General features: G+C 42.8%; 1 protein-coding gene across 2 annotated transcripts; it reads left to right on the top strand.

The window, feature by feature from the left end:
• Nucleotides 1-242: 242 nt before the first annotated feature.
• Nucleotides 243-14,288, top strand: clgn (calmegin). Of its 2 annotated transcripts, none has more exons than XM_071917129.2 (15): nt 243-390; nt 2,902-3,183; nt 3,352-3,425; nt 3,611-3,669; nt 3,880-4,021; nt 4,207-4,288; nt 5,039-5,231; nt 5,534-5,723; nt 6,325-6,438; nt 6,594-6,750; nt 9,050-9,265; nt 10,162-10,278; nt 10,418-10,574; nt 10,735-10,895; nt 12,604-14,288. In XM_071917129.2, exons 2-15 carry the CDS (start codon nt 2,902-2,904, stop codon nt 12,676-12,678), a joined length of 2,019 nt encoding a protein of 672 aa, XP_071773230.1. In that variant the 5' UTR covers nt 243-390; the 3' UTR covers nt 12,679-14,288. The 2 variants fall into 2 exon arrangements, with proteins under 2 accessions (XP_071773230.1, XP_071773231.1); XM_071917130.2 differs by having other exon boundaries at nt 10,735-10,901; nt 12,613-14,288.
• Nucleotides 14,289-14,967: the final 679 nt, after the last annotated feature.

The raw sequence follows: 14,967 nt of genomic DNA, 5'->3' as shown, positions 1-14,967 counted from the left end.
ATGACATTTTTGGTGGCTGTTATTGCATTTATGTAAATCAAGCCGATTTCCCATTTCCTTTCGTATTTACCACTTTGCTAGGTCGTTCATGTCATGTCCTCTCAACTGCTAATTGTTAGAATTTTGACAGCACGGGAAGGCAGCATTCGCGCTCTGCGTCTACGCATGCCCAGTTCCACTGAATCGCTCTCTCAGCAACCACACTGCCGTTACCCCGCTGTCATCGTCGGTCCCCCTCTGCCGCGAGCTGTCTCCTTTCCAAGCGTACACGGCAGGCCTCGGTATCCCGATACTTTAAGTGGGTCAAACGCCGAAGGTAGTGCATTTAAAATATTGCCGAAGCGGAGAAGCATATATCGAGCATTTTTCTGCAACAACAGAACGCGCAAGGTTTGTTTGTGTGCGCTCATTCATTCTCCATCCTTCCCTGACAACTGTACGACATCATGTTAGCATAGATAACCGCTAGTTAGCAAGCTAACATTTACCATCCATTCATTTTCTGCCTAATGTTTTTGCAGTCTATAAAAACATTTTTACTTATTCACTGCCCTTTAAGATGCGTTTTATTGGTTGTGTTATTTAACTTATGTCAGACAATGTTTTATTTTTGGTCTCGTTGATACTACTTTGTAAGCCCATTAGTTTATTGCTAAGCTTATATTATGCTAACGTTGGCTATTTGTGATTGGCGCGCCGTCCAGCTAGCTAGCGGAGCAGGTGCTGTAGTCCGAGCCATTGATCCAAAGAGTTTGGACGTTGCAGGGTTTGGTGGCAGCCATGTTAGCTCCACAGTCCTGTCCCATGGCCTTTTCTTGGTGGCCGGGTGATTCCAGCAGATGTTTTGAATGTTGGGCATCTCATCATGGTGATATTAGTGAAAGTGTTGCTTGCTGACGCGCCAGTTGTCCTAGAGGCCGGTAGGGGACGTGACCCGTAGTACAGTCTGGCCAAAATGGCCTGGCTGTAGCCTGTACTGTTGGAAGAGCACCCCAAGACCAGTGAAGCTTGACAGGAACACGAATAGGCTCATGTTAGCTGACATTAAGACAGAATAGCTAGCTAATTTAGTTGCAGTAATTGGTGATTTGCTGTTCAGGTTTTGTCACACATAGATTAAGCAAATAAAATCAGCTCCTTCTCCTACATTGGGTTGGTAATTCTTAGCCTGTCATAAAGAATGTCCTAGTTGAGAACAGTAGTCCTTGCCAGGATGCAACTATCTGGAGATATTTGGCTAGACTTTGGTGACAGCTAGTCTGCCACAGTTAGACCTTCTGGAATCATAATTGGGAAAACATCAAGTGAGATGTCAACTCCACTCGCCTCTAGCCCGGTATGAGGGAATAGCCTAAAGCTACTTCACACAAATTTAAAAAAAAACAGAATATTGTTGCAAGCAATAATGATTTTGCACTAATTTACCTTTTAAATGGATGAATTGACCTTGTCATGCTGCATCCCCTCTATACCAGTCTAATACATCCTCAGGTCAGTTTCCCTGGCATGCTCTGTGGATGTACCATGGAAAACATGGTACCCAAAGAGAGGCTGTGGGATATGATGTTATCAACCAGGAAAACACTCACCCATCAAACAATTCTCTGACAGATGTAAAGAGTCGACTGTTCAATTTAAACTCCCAGAGTAATTTGCTGAATCTGATTTCAGGAGTTTGTAAACACCAAGCTCTCACTCCACTCAGGCAGCCTCTGTCTGATGTTTTTTGTCTGTCATGTGGGCATGTTTTGCGTTGCTCGCATTCAGAACCAAGATGCAAGTAAATACAATTGAACGACAGCGACATCTTGAGGCCGTTCAGGATAACTCGCCCCTCATTGCTACAACCCATTTCATCATCTCCCTCCTATGTTGATCGAGCATCCTTTTGATCCTCCTGCATTGGTAATGTTAAAATATATAATAGCGCCTGTATGGGGAGAGCTTGCCATTAAAGTTGATTAAGACTTCTTGAAAAAACATCCTGCTGTGCTCTCGGCATTCCTGGTTTCTCATTTCCAGCTGCTCTGTGAACAATAGTGGCCAGGCGTGGCCTGATCAATAGGAGGTCATTGAAATGCTCCTTGTGTGTCACAGTCCTCTGTGAAGTGTGGGCCTACCTTTATTCAGGCCATTATCTTCCATGGATTTAAAAGCATATCAGTATGCACTCACACACACAACAAACACACACACAATCTTATGCCAGTAGTCAATCCTATGCATTAAAGATCAGAAATTAGGATCTGTGTGGATGTGTAGTGAGAAGGAATGGAAACGTATAAAACTAAAGGAAGCTAGTTATATGCTGCAGATTACGCTGCAGCATATAACTAGCTTCCTTTAGTTTTATACGTTTCCTTTAGTTTTATACATCTGAAAGCACTGAGGTTTCTGCCATCTACTCGGAAGGGAGTCATATAGGTCTGTGTTAATGTCTCGATGTGGGAATCCATTACCAGAGGAAGCGACAGAGGTTAATTTGTTTTAAGGTAACGGTGGGATATGTAAGAATAGGATGTGTAGACCCAAGCCCCAATTCAAGAAGGACGGTCTGTGTACAAATCTGACCTCCATCTCATCTATTGTTTCTCTAACCTTCACTCTCATCCTTTTACTCACTTGTGCGTTTTCTATTTATATCGTTGCCGTTCTCATCCCCCTCGCTCTCTCTATAAATAACCTGTGTCTCACTCACACCTGCCTCCTCTTTCCATCCCCCTCCCCTCATCCTCCCGTACCACACCCTCCCCCCCTGCTCACACCATCCTCATCCCTGACCCCCTTATCTTACGCTCCTCTCACCTTCCTGCCTCCATCTGCCCTTCCCCCCCTGCCTATTGCCACCACCCCCCTCCCCATTCTATTTTTTTTTTACCACTCTCTTCTCCCCCTCTACAGATGAAGTTGGGTAGGGGCTGGATGTGGTGCGTGCTGCTCCTGTCCTCCCTGGCTGTGGCAGCAGCAGCAGCCCAGGAGGAACACTCGGAGGCAGACGTCTCAGATGCCGACACTGATATGGGCCTGGACGAGGAGGAGATTAAGGCTATGATGGAGGAAGAAGAGGAGGAGGAGGCGATGGTGGAGGAGGAAGAGGACTCTGTCGAAATGGAGGGCAGGGGCACAGAGAATGGAGAAGGAGAGGCTGGCAAGGACGGAGCCGATGCCAATGTTTCCTTCCAGGTCAGGAATGGGTTACGGGTCAGGTGGAGGCCATAAGTGGGATAAAAAAAAGATATATTGCATCTAAATTAATTATTAGTATTTGACTAAATATCAAGCCTTACTATCAAACACATTCTCTCAGCATAGATTTTCAGCATTTTCTCCCATTGTTTTCAATCTCCCCAGGTAACATACAAGACTCCTGTTCCCACCGGAGAGGTCTACTTTGCAGAGACGTTTGACGATGGATCATTGGACAGGTATCGCATGACTTATTTACCATCAAGAAACACTAAAAACACAGTCTAAATTTTTGATGCATGCCAGGATGCGTGAGTCTCGGATGGTCTCGAATGCCTTGAATGAACTTACTGAATCACTGGTCATAGTGTGTGTTTATAGTGTTTTATGGAAGCTAAATGTTCAATAATATTGATCTCCACAGATGGCAGGTGTCCAAGACGGTGAAGGAGGATGCAGATGATGACATAGCCAAATATGACGGTTTGTTCCCTTTTTTCCCCCTGCTAATCCAGATTGGTGTTTATGTCCTTGTACAGAGGCACACCTTGGTGTTCTTATCTTTACTTGTCATAGGTTTATAGGACCATAGACCTATTTTTCTCACGTATGATTCCCACAGGCGTAATACATGGGTTGTTAGTGTTCTCTTGTGTGTTGACGTTTCCCCCTCTTGACTCACTGGGCCTGTAGGGAAGTGGGCCGTGGAGCAGCTGAAGGAGAACAAGGTTCCAGGAGACCAGGGCCTAGTGCTCAAGTCCCGGGCCAAACACCACGCCATCGCTGCAGCGCTGAACAAACCCTTCGTCTTCGAGGATGACCCCCTGGTTATACAGTGAGTTCACATGCTCACACTACCTCTCGTCATTTGTTCATGCAAGTGGGGCTTTTTCCATCAGCCGCAGAGGCTAGTGGATGTTTAAATACTTCTTTAATGTCTATAATTTGCATCATGCAGGTAATACAAATGAAGGGAAAAAACTGTCTGAGACTTGCTTCATCTGAGTGTTTCCGTTTTAGGTACGAGGTGAATTTCCAGGATGGCATCGACTGTGGTGGAGCGTACATCAAACTGCTTTCTGACACTGACAATCTGGATCTGGTTGGTATAATAATAATAATAAATAATAATAATACATTTTATTTAATGGCGCCTTTCATGGCACTCAAGGTCACCTTACAACATATAAGATCAGTAATAGAACATACAATAAACAACAAAGCACCAGTAATAAGACATCAGTACAATCAACAGTAAGACATGCAATAAGCAACAGAGCATAGCTCAGCAATGAGTTAAAAATTGATATTGTAGTATAAAATAGGATGCAGTTGATGCAGTTAAAGTGAGTAAGCTAGTTTAAAAAGGTGGGTTTTAAGAGCAGTTTTGAATTCTGTAATGGAGTCCAGTATGCGGATGTGAGGGGGAAGGGAGTTCCAAAGTTTGGGTGCAGCATAGGAGAAGGCCCTGGCACCCATTGTGTACATATTGTCATTATTTCTTACTCCATGTATGATGTGCAAAGTCTTAATGTGCACCGTGAAATGTTAATTGTGTATAGAAATGGCACGTTGACTGCAGTGATAATGAGAGATGATTGAATCTAGGCCATTTGGTGGGCGCTTTTATCCAAAGCACTTTACTCTGTAGTGAGCACATTCATTTTTTTTAGCACTGGTGGCACCAGTGGGAATTAGAATCCCTAACCTTACGAGCATTGATACCATCCTCTATCCTTTTATCTACATAGAACCGCTATGTGTGGTGAAATGGGTAAGGTTGTCTGTATTTAAACTAGATAGACTTAAGATTTACTTTCCACGTTACACTCTTGTTTGTTCTGCACCACAGGAGCAATTCCAAGACCGCACAGCCTACACCATCATGTTTGGGCCCGACAAGTGTGGCGAGGACTACAAGCTGCACTTCATCTTCCGCCACAAGAATCCTCTGAACAAAGACTTAGAGGAGAAGCACGCCAAGAGGGCCGACGTGGACCTCAAGAAGTTCTACACCGACAAGAAGACTCACCTCTACACTTTGGGTAAGAAAGAGAGAATGTGTGTGTGTCTAATGGTGAATGCTTTCATCCAAAAAGCTTTACACTGCCATGAGTGCATATTTTTGCATAACTCTTAACTCTGATAGTGGTGGTGCTATACTGTACCCATTGATACACACAAATTGACAAATTTCTTCATGAAATATGAAAGTGTCTTTATTAATCCTATTCAGCCTCACATGCATGCTCATATCTTTTGTGCTTTCTTATGCCTATTGCTTTTTTATAGGCCTTTCTAATTTTCTGCAAATATTCTCATATGCTGTGTTTCTCCCCCTTGTCAGTCCTGAACCCAGACAACAGCTATGAGATGTTCATCGACCAGTCCAGCGTGAGCCGTGGCAACCTGCTGTATGATGTCGTGCCTCCAGTCAACCCTGCCAAGGACATAGACGACCCAAATGACTCCAAGCCAGAGGACTGGGACGAGAGGGCCAAGATCCCTGACCCTGAGGCTGTCAAGCCTGACGACTGGTGAGTACAACCCCATACTAGTCGGCAGAAAAAGATGTACACAAGTAAAGATGAGGTGTAAAACAAATTGTGGCTAAAAATATATATATACAGTACTGTGCAATAGTCTTATGCACCTTCGATTTTTTATATACATTTTATTTTAGATGTTTATTTATTTGTTTTCTGCATTAGTGTGTCAGTAGACTGCTCTTTTTAGTACATTTATTTATATTTAGAAACTTTAGAAACTATTTTTGAAAGCATCTTCGCTTTATGGATATTTTTTACATGTGCCTAAGACTTTTGCACAGCACTGTATATATACTGTCATACTACTCATAATGCTACTCTGGGAGGATACCACACAAGGGCAACAGTTATTTTATTTGTTGCTAGAGTATTTTCTGAGCTGACTGGTAGCACCTGCAAATGGCTTTGACAGATTTGATAGGTTTTAATGTCAAGGCCTCTATGAAGATGGTCTAAATAAAACAAACATTGATACGCCAAGCTTAAACATCTAATTTTCAGTGGTGTTGTAGTCTCTTGCCTGATGTTATACGTAGCAGCTCAGAAGCTTGGGTCTCGTTAACTTGCGCTGTGTGTGTGTGTGTCCCAGGGATGAGGAGGCCCCCGCTAAGATCGAGGACCCTGATGCATTGAAGCCAGAGGGCTGGCTGGACGAGGAACCAGAGTTTGTCGCTGACCCTAGTGCCGAGAAACCCGATGACTGGTAAACATGCGCATGCGTACACAAGCACACTTTCACAAACACACCACACAAAGGAACTGCCATGAAATCCAGTGGCAACCCTTGAAATATGTTATCTCTACTAATGAATAATCCAACCTCACAGCTGCCCTCTTTGTCACCCCCTCTGTGTGTAGGGACGAGGAGATGGATGGCGAATGGGAGGCCCCACAGATCCCTAACCCTGCCTGTGAGACGGCCCCTGGCTGTGGGGAGTGGAAGCCCCCCATGATCAACAATCCTCAGTACAAGGGCAAGTGGAAGGCGCCTCTGGTGGACAACCCCAGCTATCAGGTGACGGCTGCCTTCAGTTGGTGGTGCATTTTATTTTAAACATGGTTAAAAAAAACTCAAACCTAGAGCATCCAAATTATGGATATACTGTAAACAGAAACCCAATAACATGGTGTTTTGTTCAGTGTGCAAAGTTGCATACTGCAGCAGTAACTGCCATGCACAATCAACTGAAAATAAAAAATATTCCAGAGCAATGCAACTTAATGCCTGTGATGGCACGGCTGCAGTGTTAACTTTGTCAGGTTAACTTGCTAGCTAGTTTGCTATAGTTAATGTGACATGTTATTGCCAGCTATTGCCGTGTAACGGCCAAATTGCTGTCCTCCGCTACATCGATGAAACAGCTGTGTATAATGGTAGTGTAGCTTCATTCCCTGCAGAGCAAATTGTCAGTCAGCTGCCTTGAGTTTCCCTGTCTACAATAACATCAGCTCTTTGGCAGCCTCAGGTGTGCTACAGTGGTTGGATAGGTCTGTACACAGGAATGTACTGCAAATGTAGCTAGAAATAGCCATAATAAGATAAGATGAAACTTTATTTATCACTGTGGGGAAATTGGGTAATTCTCAGCCGCACCCATAATACTCAATCTAAAATAGGCTTGAATGTAATTTGTTTGTAATGATCCAAAATGTCGACTTTGAAACGTTTTTGTTATTGTAAATAAGTCTTTTAAATGAATTAAAAAATGAATCCACATTAATCAATAACAAATTAATCATTAGTGGTTTTGTGTCCCACTAAGCCTCTAGTTAATCCCTGCAGTTCCATCTCAGCCGTCTCCCAAACAACTGAAGTGAAGGGGCGCTGGGGCTCTTAGAGTTCCAAAAAGGAAATAAAATGACCATCAGATTTCCCTAAACAGCATGTGAAGCATAATCCAAGTATTTTGTAGCCAAATGAGTCCAAAAAGCCTTGACATATGCCATCATCTTCTATGTTTTCTATGCTATACAGTGTATACACCTATATTTACAGACAGTCCCTTGTGTAAAGCGTGAAAGGTCATGTGGACCCTATAGCGCTCACACAGAAGACTGTTCACTCGCTGTGCTACGTGCTCGACTCCCAACCTCCTCTGTTGGAGGCTCAAGGTGTCTGAGCTGGAGCAATAACAGGGTTTCCGCGGGTCCTTAAAAAGTCTTAAAAAGTCTAAAATCCAATAATCTGAATTTTAGGCCTTAAAATGTCTTAAATACGATTTTGACAGATCTTAAAAATTGATTGGATTATGAAGTTAACATTACTTTTATAAAGTTGCATTAACTTCAGTTTCGCTTTTAAATGTGTTTTTGGGAAAAATGTATATTGATCATGCTGTAACAAAACTACAAAACGAAACCAACATGGAACCAATAACGACTAATGCAAACTGTGCAGCCCGGTCAGAATTTATCGGAGCACACCCAGCTAGTGAGTCGCGATGTGGTGTGTGGGCTAACGTTACTTTCATCTAAAATGGGCAAGTGCAAGTTCAACGAGATCTGGCTCGAGAACAGCCAATTTAGTGCTTGGTTGAAGCCGGTTGAAAACACATTTGAAGCCCGCTGCACCTTGTGCAAGAAAACGCTGAAATTAGGAACGTTGGGTATAAAGGCATTAGAGTCGCATGGGAAGTCTGAAAAACATAAAGCCGCCGTAAAAAGCCAGCAGCAAACGCCTGCCATCACCCAATATTCTGGTTTCACATCGGGAGCATCAAAGTCCAGATGCAACTCCTGGAACTCCGGTAAGCAACCTCCGGACAGCGTTTGGATCTACGCCAACATTAAAAGCAGAGGTGCTCTGGACTACACACGGATCTATAATATCCTATAATGCAATAAACAATAAATATAATAAATAACTGTGTGTGAGCTGCTAGGGATTCACTGACTCGCTCACGGACACTTTGGTTTTTTGCTGACATGGGGCACAAATCATCTGGTTTAAGGATGGTCTCTTTAACCACTAGTCCATCCTGCTACCCCAATATTTATTGTTATTTATTTATTTATTGTTAAAAATGTTCATATCCTTCGTACTTTTTTTGCCAGTATGGATGTGAAATAGATCTTAAATTGCATTCATAATGGTCTTAAAAAGGTCTTAAAAAGTCTTAAATTTAACTTGTTGAAACCTGCAGAAACCCTGAATAATAACTGCCACCCGAAAATACCTTGGGATACCTCACTCCCCCTCACTCCTTGCTGTCCTCTTTACATGAAGTCAGTATACCTTTACCAGACCTAAAATGAGCATAAACCTAAATCTCTCACTCTTAATTGTTGCCCCCACATTTGTTCTCTTCTCCCAGGGAGTCTGGAGCCCCCGTAAGATTGACAACCCCGACTATTTTGAGGACCTGCAGCCGTTCAGGATGACTCCATTCAAGGCCCTGGGCTTGGAGCTGTGGTCCATGACCTCGGATATCTACTTCGACAACTTCATCATCACCTCTCACAAGGAGGTGGCTGACCGCTGGGCCTCTGACAGCTGGGGGCTGAAGAAACTGGTGGCCAGTGCCAACGAGGTAAAGAAGTTAGACACATTAGGATGTAAGGGGGCAATGTGATACCTTGTCAGGATGCCAAGAATTCATAGCTGTACTCTTGCACATACCTACCTACTCCATACAGTCACCTCTTGGGATGCAAAGGTTTGAGATTTTGATGGTACAATTGTAGTGTGAGGTGTCAGTCACGGTTTTACGATTATTATGAGGTGATTTTATTTTTACATTAAGGATGGGAAAATCAAAGTAATTGATGGTCACTGTAGTACTCCAGTTCCTGCTTTTTTGATGTTAACTCTAAACATCTATTACCAACTTTACATTTCATTAAGCAACTTGCTACCAAGCTAAACGCGTTTCAGTTTTCTTTTATTACCTTGACTTGATCATGCAAGGATGGATGGCGATCTGATCTAGCAAGTTAGATGGGTTTGACCCATTGGCAGACACTTTTCGTCAGCATGTTTTCCAGTTGGATATCAGTCTTCAACAACTCCCTGGTCATTTTTGAGGAATCCCAAATGCTCCCAGAGTGCTGATTTAAGGTGCTTTTTGGTAAATGCAATCTTGTGTGAACGTAAGGCTGCATTCAAGAGCACAGAACCGTAGCGAAAGATACTGTAGCTTCTAAAATGCTTACGGGTAGAAAACCTTGGCATTTTAAAGCAAAGTAAATGGTGACATCGATTAATTGCTGCATCCCTAGAGACCTCAGGAATACACCCTAATCAGCTTACACAGGAATATGGTGGACAACTGGCCTGCCAGTTTCTGGGGGTTACAATTGATCTAGAGAAACTCGCACAGAAACTAAAACTCAGACACGGAGTATACAGACTAATAAATTGCTGATGCTCACCGTTTCCACTTTCTCTCTGGTCGCTTCTCTCCTTCTTACCCCTCCATCCCACCAGCCGGGGGTTTTTGCCCAGCTGATGTTGGCAGCAGAGGAGAGACCGTGGCTCTGGGTGATCTACATACTGACAGTGGGCCTGCCCATAGGACTGGCTGTGCTCTTCTGCTGGCCAAAGGTACTTTTCAGATCACATCCTGATTTACACAGAAGCACACCAAAAAGATTTTTTATTTCTCCTGCAACAACTGCAACAAAACTGATTCTTTGACATTTAATCTGCCTGGCTGTGATCCCATCTCCTGTTGCTGTCCCAGAAATCTGACGACGACTACGCGTACAAGAAGGTGGATCTGCCCCGGGCTGATGTGGAGGAGGAGGAGGAAGAAGAGGAAGAGGAGGAGGAGGCAGCGGCGGCAGAGGAGGAAGAGAAGGCAGCTGAGGCCTCAGCTACTGAAAGTGCACCAGCTGCAGGTTAGAAGGGCAAACACAGGACACGCTCTCCATCAACCCTTTCTATACGCTGTATTTGACCAGAAAAAAATACTCCCTTGAAATGCAAATGGGAGTTAAGACTTTTAGTGTTACATTGTTCTGATCAAATTTTCTCATCCTCACTGCCTCTCTCTCTTAGAAGAGACAGAAAAAGACGAGGAGGAGGAGGACGACGGTGCAGAAGCGGGAGGAGACAATCTAGAGGGGGATGATGATGAAGAAGAAGAAGAGGAGGAGGAGGAGGAGGAGGAGGAAGGAGAAGATGAAAGCAGAGCTCATGAGAGAACATCAGAAGATGAGGTTGGTGTTTCGCTTTGAATAATTCCTATGTGCCCAGCAACATGTGCTGGTGTCAGTAGATAGCTGGGAATTAATACCTGGAACCAGGATCCTAGGATTTCCCATCCACATTCTCTTAAACTTCCTTAGGGGAGTGAGGTCAGCTGCTCTCAAAATTAAATCTTGCATAAATCTAGGTATTGTAATGCTAAACAACCAGGGTATTCTGAAAATAAAACCACTTACAAACAAAATAGAATGTAAAAATCTTCTGGTTTTTCAATGTCTTCATTAAACATCTTTGATATGTATATGAATAGAAAATAGAAATTTGAACTCCTATAATAGGGGATCTTTAAAATGTAGCCTAGTGCAAGACACTCGAATGGGGAAGCACACGCAGGGACAGAAATTATGCTCAAGTTGATTTTAAAATCTATTTAGAGCCAGCACAGAAGGTAGCGTAAACACACCTGACATTTCACAAAGCTGGCCTCAGGGTGTTCTGGTTTGTCCCTGCCTGTGCTTCCCCATCTGAGTGTCTGATGCTACTGCTGTTGGGAACGCAGGACAACCTGGTATTATTTGTTTTTTCTTGAGTGAAAAGACTTGTGTTGTAATTTAAAAATGTAAAAATGCCCCCTCCTAGTGCATTTAAATACTGTTTCAATTCAGGTCATTAAGCTTACACCGTGAACACTGTGTGTGTGTCTGTCAGGGTTCATGGGATTACCTAAGGTTCTTATCTGACACATTTTCTGTTTCTCTTCCTCGCTCCAGCAGCCACAATAACATAACATAACAAACATAACAAAATGAATGTGATGCAATACTTCATAGATCCAAACTGGATCATAAACTATTGGTATGCTTCCTAGAACTAGTGTAAAGCGGCTATTTTTATACTGCTTAAATAGGTGGAAATCTAGGGCCAAAGCTTATTCAAAATATGCATGTACACATATTTCACTGTTTATATCAATAAAGAGAAACAAATTTAAATAAAGTTTAAAAGCCTATATTTTAGTGGCTAATGCATGACATCACAGATTAAAAGTTGCACCGACGGGTTGCGGCGCATACCGGCCGTCCTCATGGTGCTCTTCAAGTCTGATAATTTACTATTTATATGAGTTGAACCTTTTAATTTCACATTGACGCACATTTAGTTCATTATGCGTATTGAGTAGACCATTCAGACTGAAGTTAGTGGGGTTGTGCAGTATTTTTAGCTGCGACCAGCAGCTGGTATGAGTCACTCTGTCGGTCGGTGGGTAGAGTCGGGTTCAAAATTCTAAATTTCAAAAACAAAAAAGAAACCCCCACTGTGCAAAGCTGCAGGATACAGGGATACAAGACCTATAATATTCTCAGGCGGCCACACTGCTGCTTTAGCTCATTTGGTAGGGCAGCAGACTTTCATGCAGGGCTCCTGGGGTCTAATCCCAGGTTTGGCAAATAAGTTGTTTTTGTTTAGTTTCACAGAACCAAATAAGTCACAGTTTATCACAAATTACATGCTTGTTTTATGCTATCCTGGTGCTAATAACTTAAAGAACTGTTTGAGTCTCATTTAACCAAACTGGGGGTAACCCTACATTTAAACCTTGCTAAGCATTTTGGTCATGGTGGCAAATGGCAGAGTGATGTCTTCAATGTCCCGTCCCTTAAATTCTTCTTTCTCTTGTTCTTCTTTCTTTCACTCAATCACTTTCATTCCGGCATCCAGCCGAAGGAGGGAGGAGACACCAGCGGAGAGAGCCAAAAACAAGCTGTGAGAAAGAGGAGGGTACGGAAAGACTGAAGATGTGAGCCACATGCCTACTGTCTCCTTTCTCCCCTCTCCTCCCAGCATGCCCCGATGGGGAGGAGGCGGAAGGGGCCGTCTCTGCTCCTTCCCCTCCTCCATGTTTGAACAGCATGCACTTCCTCCAGCCAACTGGTAGCCTGCAAATCACCCTGGCTGCTACCTCCACCTCCTCCTCCTCCTCCTCCTCCTCCACCTCTCCTCCATCCCTCAGCTACGCTCATCCAAGGTCTGCTGGCTTTTCAACGACATCCCGTGTCATCTCTTTTCCCTCTCCTCGTCTTCGCCATCCTGTCCGCTCATTCAGCTATCAAATATATTCCCAGGAGAGTTTGTGCATTTAGCTTTTTCCCCCCCCTCTTCATTCCTGAGCTTCCATGCTTTCCATCCTTCCTCCCCCTTTCTAAGCCATTACTGTCAAAATGCCTCTCAGCCTAAAAAAGAAAAAAAAAAAAGCCCCGCCTCCTCTACCTCCCATCCCCGTTCACTCCCCCACCCCACCCCCCCACCCACCGTCTCTGCTTCCAGTCTTCTTTTTCTGAATATATTTCATCATAGATCTTTGGGTTCACTGTTTTGCATTTTAAGATCTACCAGTCTGGCTCCTCAGAGTGAGACAGCAGAGAGCATCTGTACTGCTGTCAACGCTGTTTGTTCATAGCACTCACCGCAGAGCATAGGGGCTACATCTCAAAAGTTTGATTTTAATTTTTTATTACTTCTCGCGTTGTCCTCTTTTCGAAAGAACAACACATTTGAGGACACAGTTCGACGGAAGTTCCCTCTTTATGAAATTGTTCCTTGAATGGGTTTGAAGAACGGGCCAGGAGGAGAGGATGCCAGGCGATGAGGAAAGACTGCTTTTGAGAAGTTACCGCAGTGTCAGGACGTTTCAGATGATAAGTCGCCTCAGTTTAGGTTCAAAAGATTACCTCTTTTAAGAAAATGGATGTTCTGTTTTTAGGTAGTTTATCAAAGGGAGTCAGGAAGCATCAGTTACTTTTATGTGTGTGTGTGTGTGTTTATTTTTTACTAAGTTATAGCGATTTGCAAAAGTGAGGATCAGCACTGATAACCCTATTTATTGTTTTAAAATTTGTGTTCATTTTATGCCAGTATAAAGAGTAAAGAAACATTTATGATGCAGTTTTTTTGAGTGACTTGAGGCAGTTGTTTTCTTATGTTATGCCACTGATTTCCTTACTTTGAGCCTAGGTCTGTTTGAAGTGCTGTACTTATGTACTGTTTATGATCTAAACACTGAACTTGCCAGCACCGAGTAGCTTGCTGCACAAATCCAGCAGTTTTTAAACACCTTGACAGTCAGTCGTCAGTCAGAAAACAGAATAAATAGGTGGGTTTCCTCAAACAGCTGGACGTTGAACCTGTTGGGAGGTCATTCATTCAGTTGGCACGCAGCAGTGACTTTCCCAGAATGTCTAGAGTAGCTGGAAGTCTGATCCTAGAATGTTGCCTGGGAAAGACATTGATGCTAATTTCTTACTTTTTGTTTTATATTATTGTCTCAAGCTTTTGTAGTTCATGTTCTCGCCCAACGATGGCAGATATCCCTGTTTACATATGTTTGCAAATTGTACATTGCTCTTGGAAATAAAACTATTTAATACAAAAAGGTTGCAAGCTTTGTCAAATGTCTGATGAAAAGATGTCAGGGTCTGGGTCAATTCATGAATGAACTCATCAATTCCTATTCAATTGGAATCTGAAAAAACCTACAGGAAGCAGAATTTGAATTTCAGGAAATTCCATTCCAAAATTCCATTTTTGTTTTTGTTTTTTTCTAACTACATATCAGAGGTTACACATAGTGTTATATATTATCAATACTGAATATCGTAACATGTTAAAGGAACCTTTCAGGTGGAATTTGATCCATAACATGTAATCATAATACATACATTATGATTTAATGTATTTGATTTGTTTAACTGTCTATTATTTGATTCATAATGTTTGATTTATAATGTTTAGCGAGTCAAGACAAACTCTTAGAAATGGAATTTCATTCAATTCTGTTTCCTGTGATTTCAATGGGCCCTTTTCACATCATCATGGTAACAGCTAAACCAGTGCATTACAACTTCCTGTGTTAAGTGTCTTTTTGCGACTTATTGACAAACCAATCCAACAAAAACAACGAAATTGTAATGGTTACTAGCACTAGATACGTAATGTAACAAATTAAAAATTTTGGGCAGGTTGTGGAGTGATTTAGTGAAGCCCATAGCTGGCAAAAGGGGTTGTAATGCACCGGTTTCTCAATGC

Source organism: Centroberyx gerrardi, chromosome 3 (assembly GCF_048128805.1).
Source record: "Centroberyx gerrardi isolate f3 chromosome 3, fCenGer3.hap1.cur.20231027, whole genome shotgun sequence".
In the NCBI taxonomy this organism is placed as follows: Eukaryota; Metazoa; Chordata; class Actinopteri; order Beryciformes; family Berycidae; genus Centroberyx; species Centroberyx gerrardi.
The sequence above is the reverse complement of the archived record's forward strand: the minus strand, read 5'-3'. Positions and strand labels throughout refer to the sequence as shown.

Excerpts from the sequence above, each read along its gene's own strand:
- clgn (XM_071917129.2), top strand. The coding sequence starts at position 2,902 with ATGAAGTTGGGTAGGGGCTGGATGTGGTGCGTGCTGCTCCTGTCCTCC. Across the intron at positions 3,426-3,610 it reads GACGATGGATCATTGGACAG|ATGGCAGGTGTCCAAGACGG; the intron begins GTATCGCATGAC and ends TGATCTCCACAG. Across the intron at positions 4,289-5,038 it reads ACACTGACAATCTGGATCTG|GAGCAATTCCAAGACCGCAC; the intron begins GTTGGTATAATA and ends TCTGCACCACAG.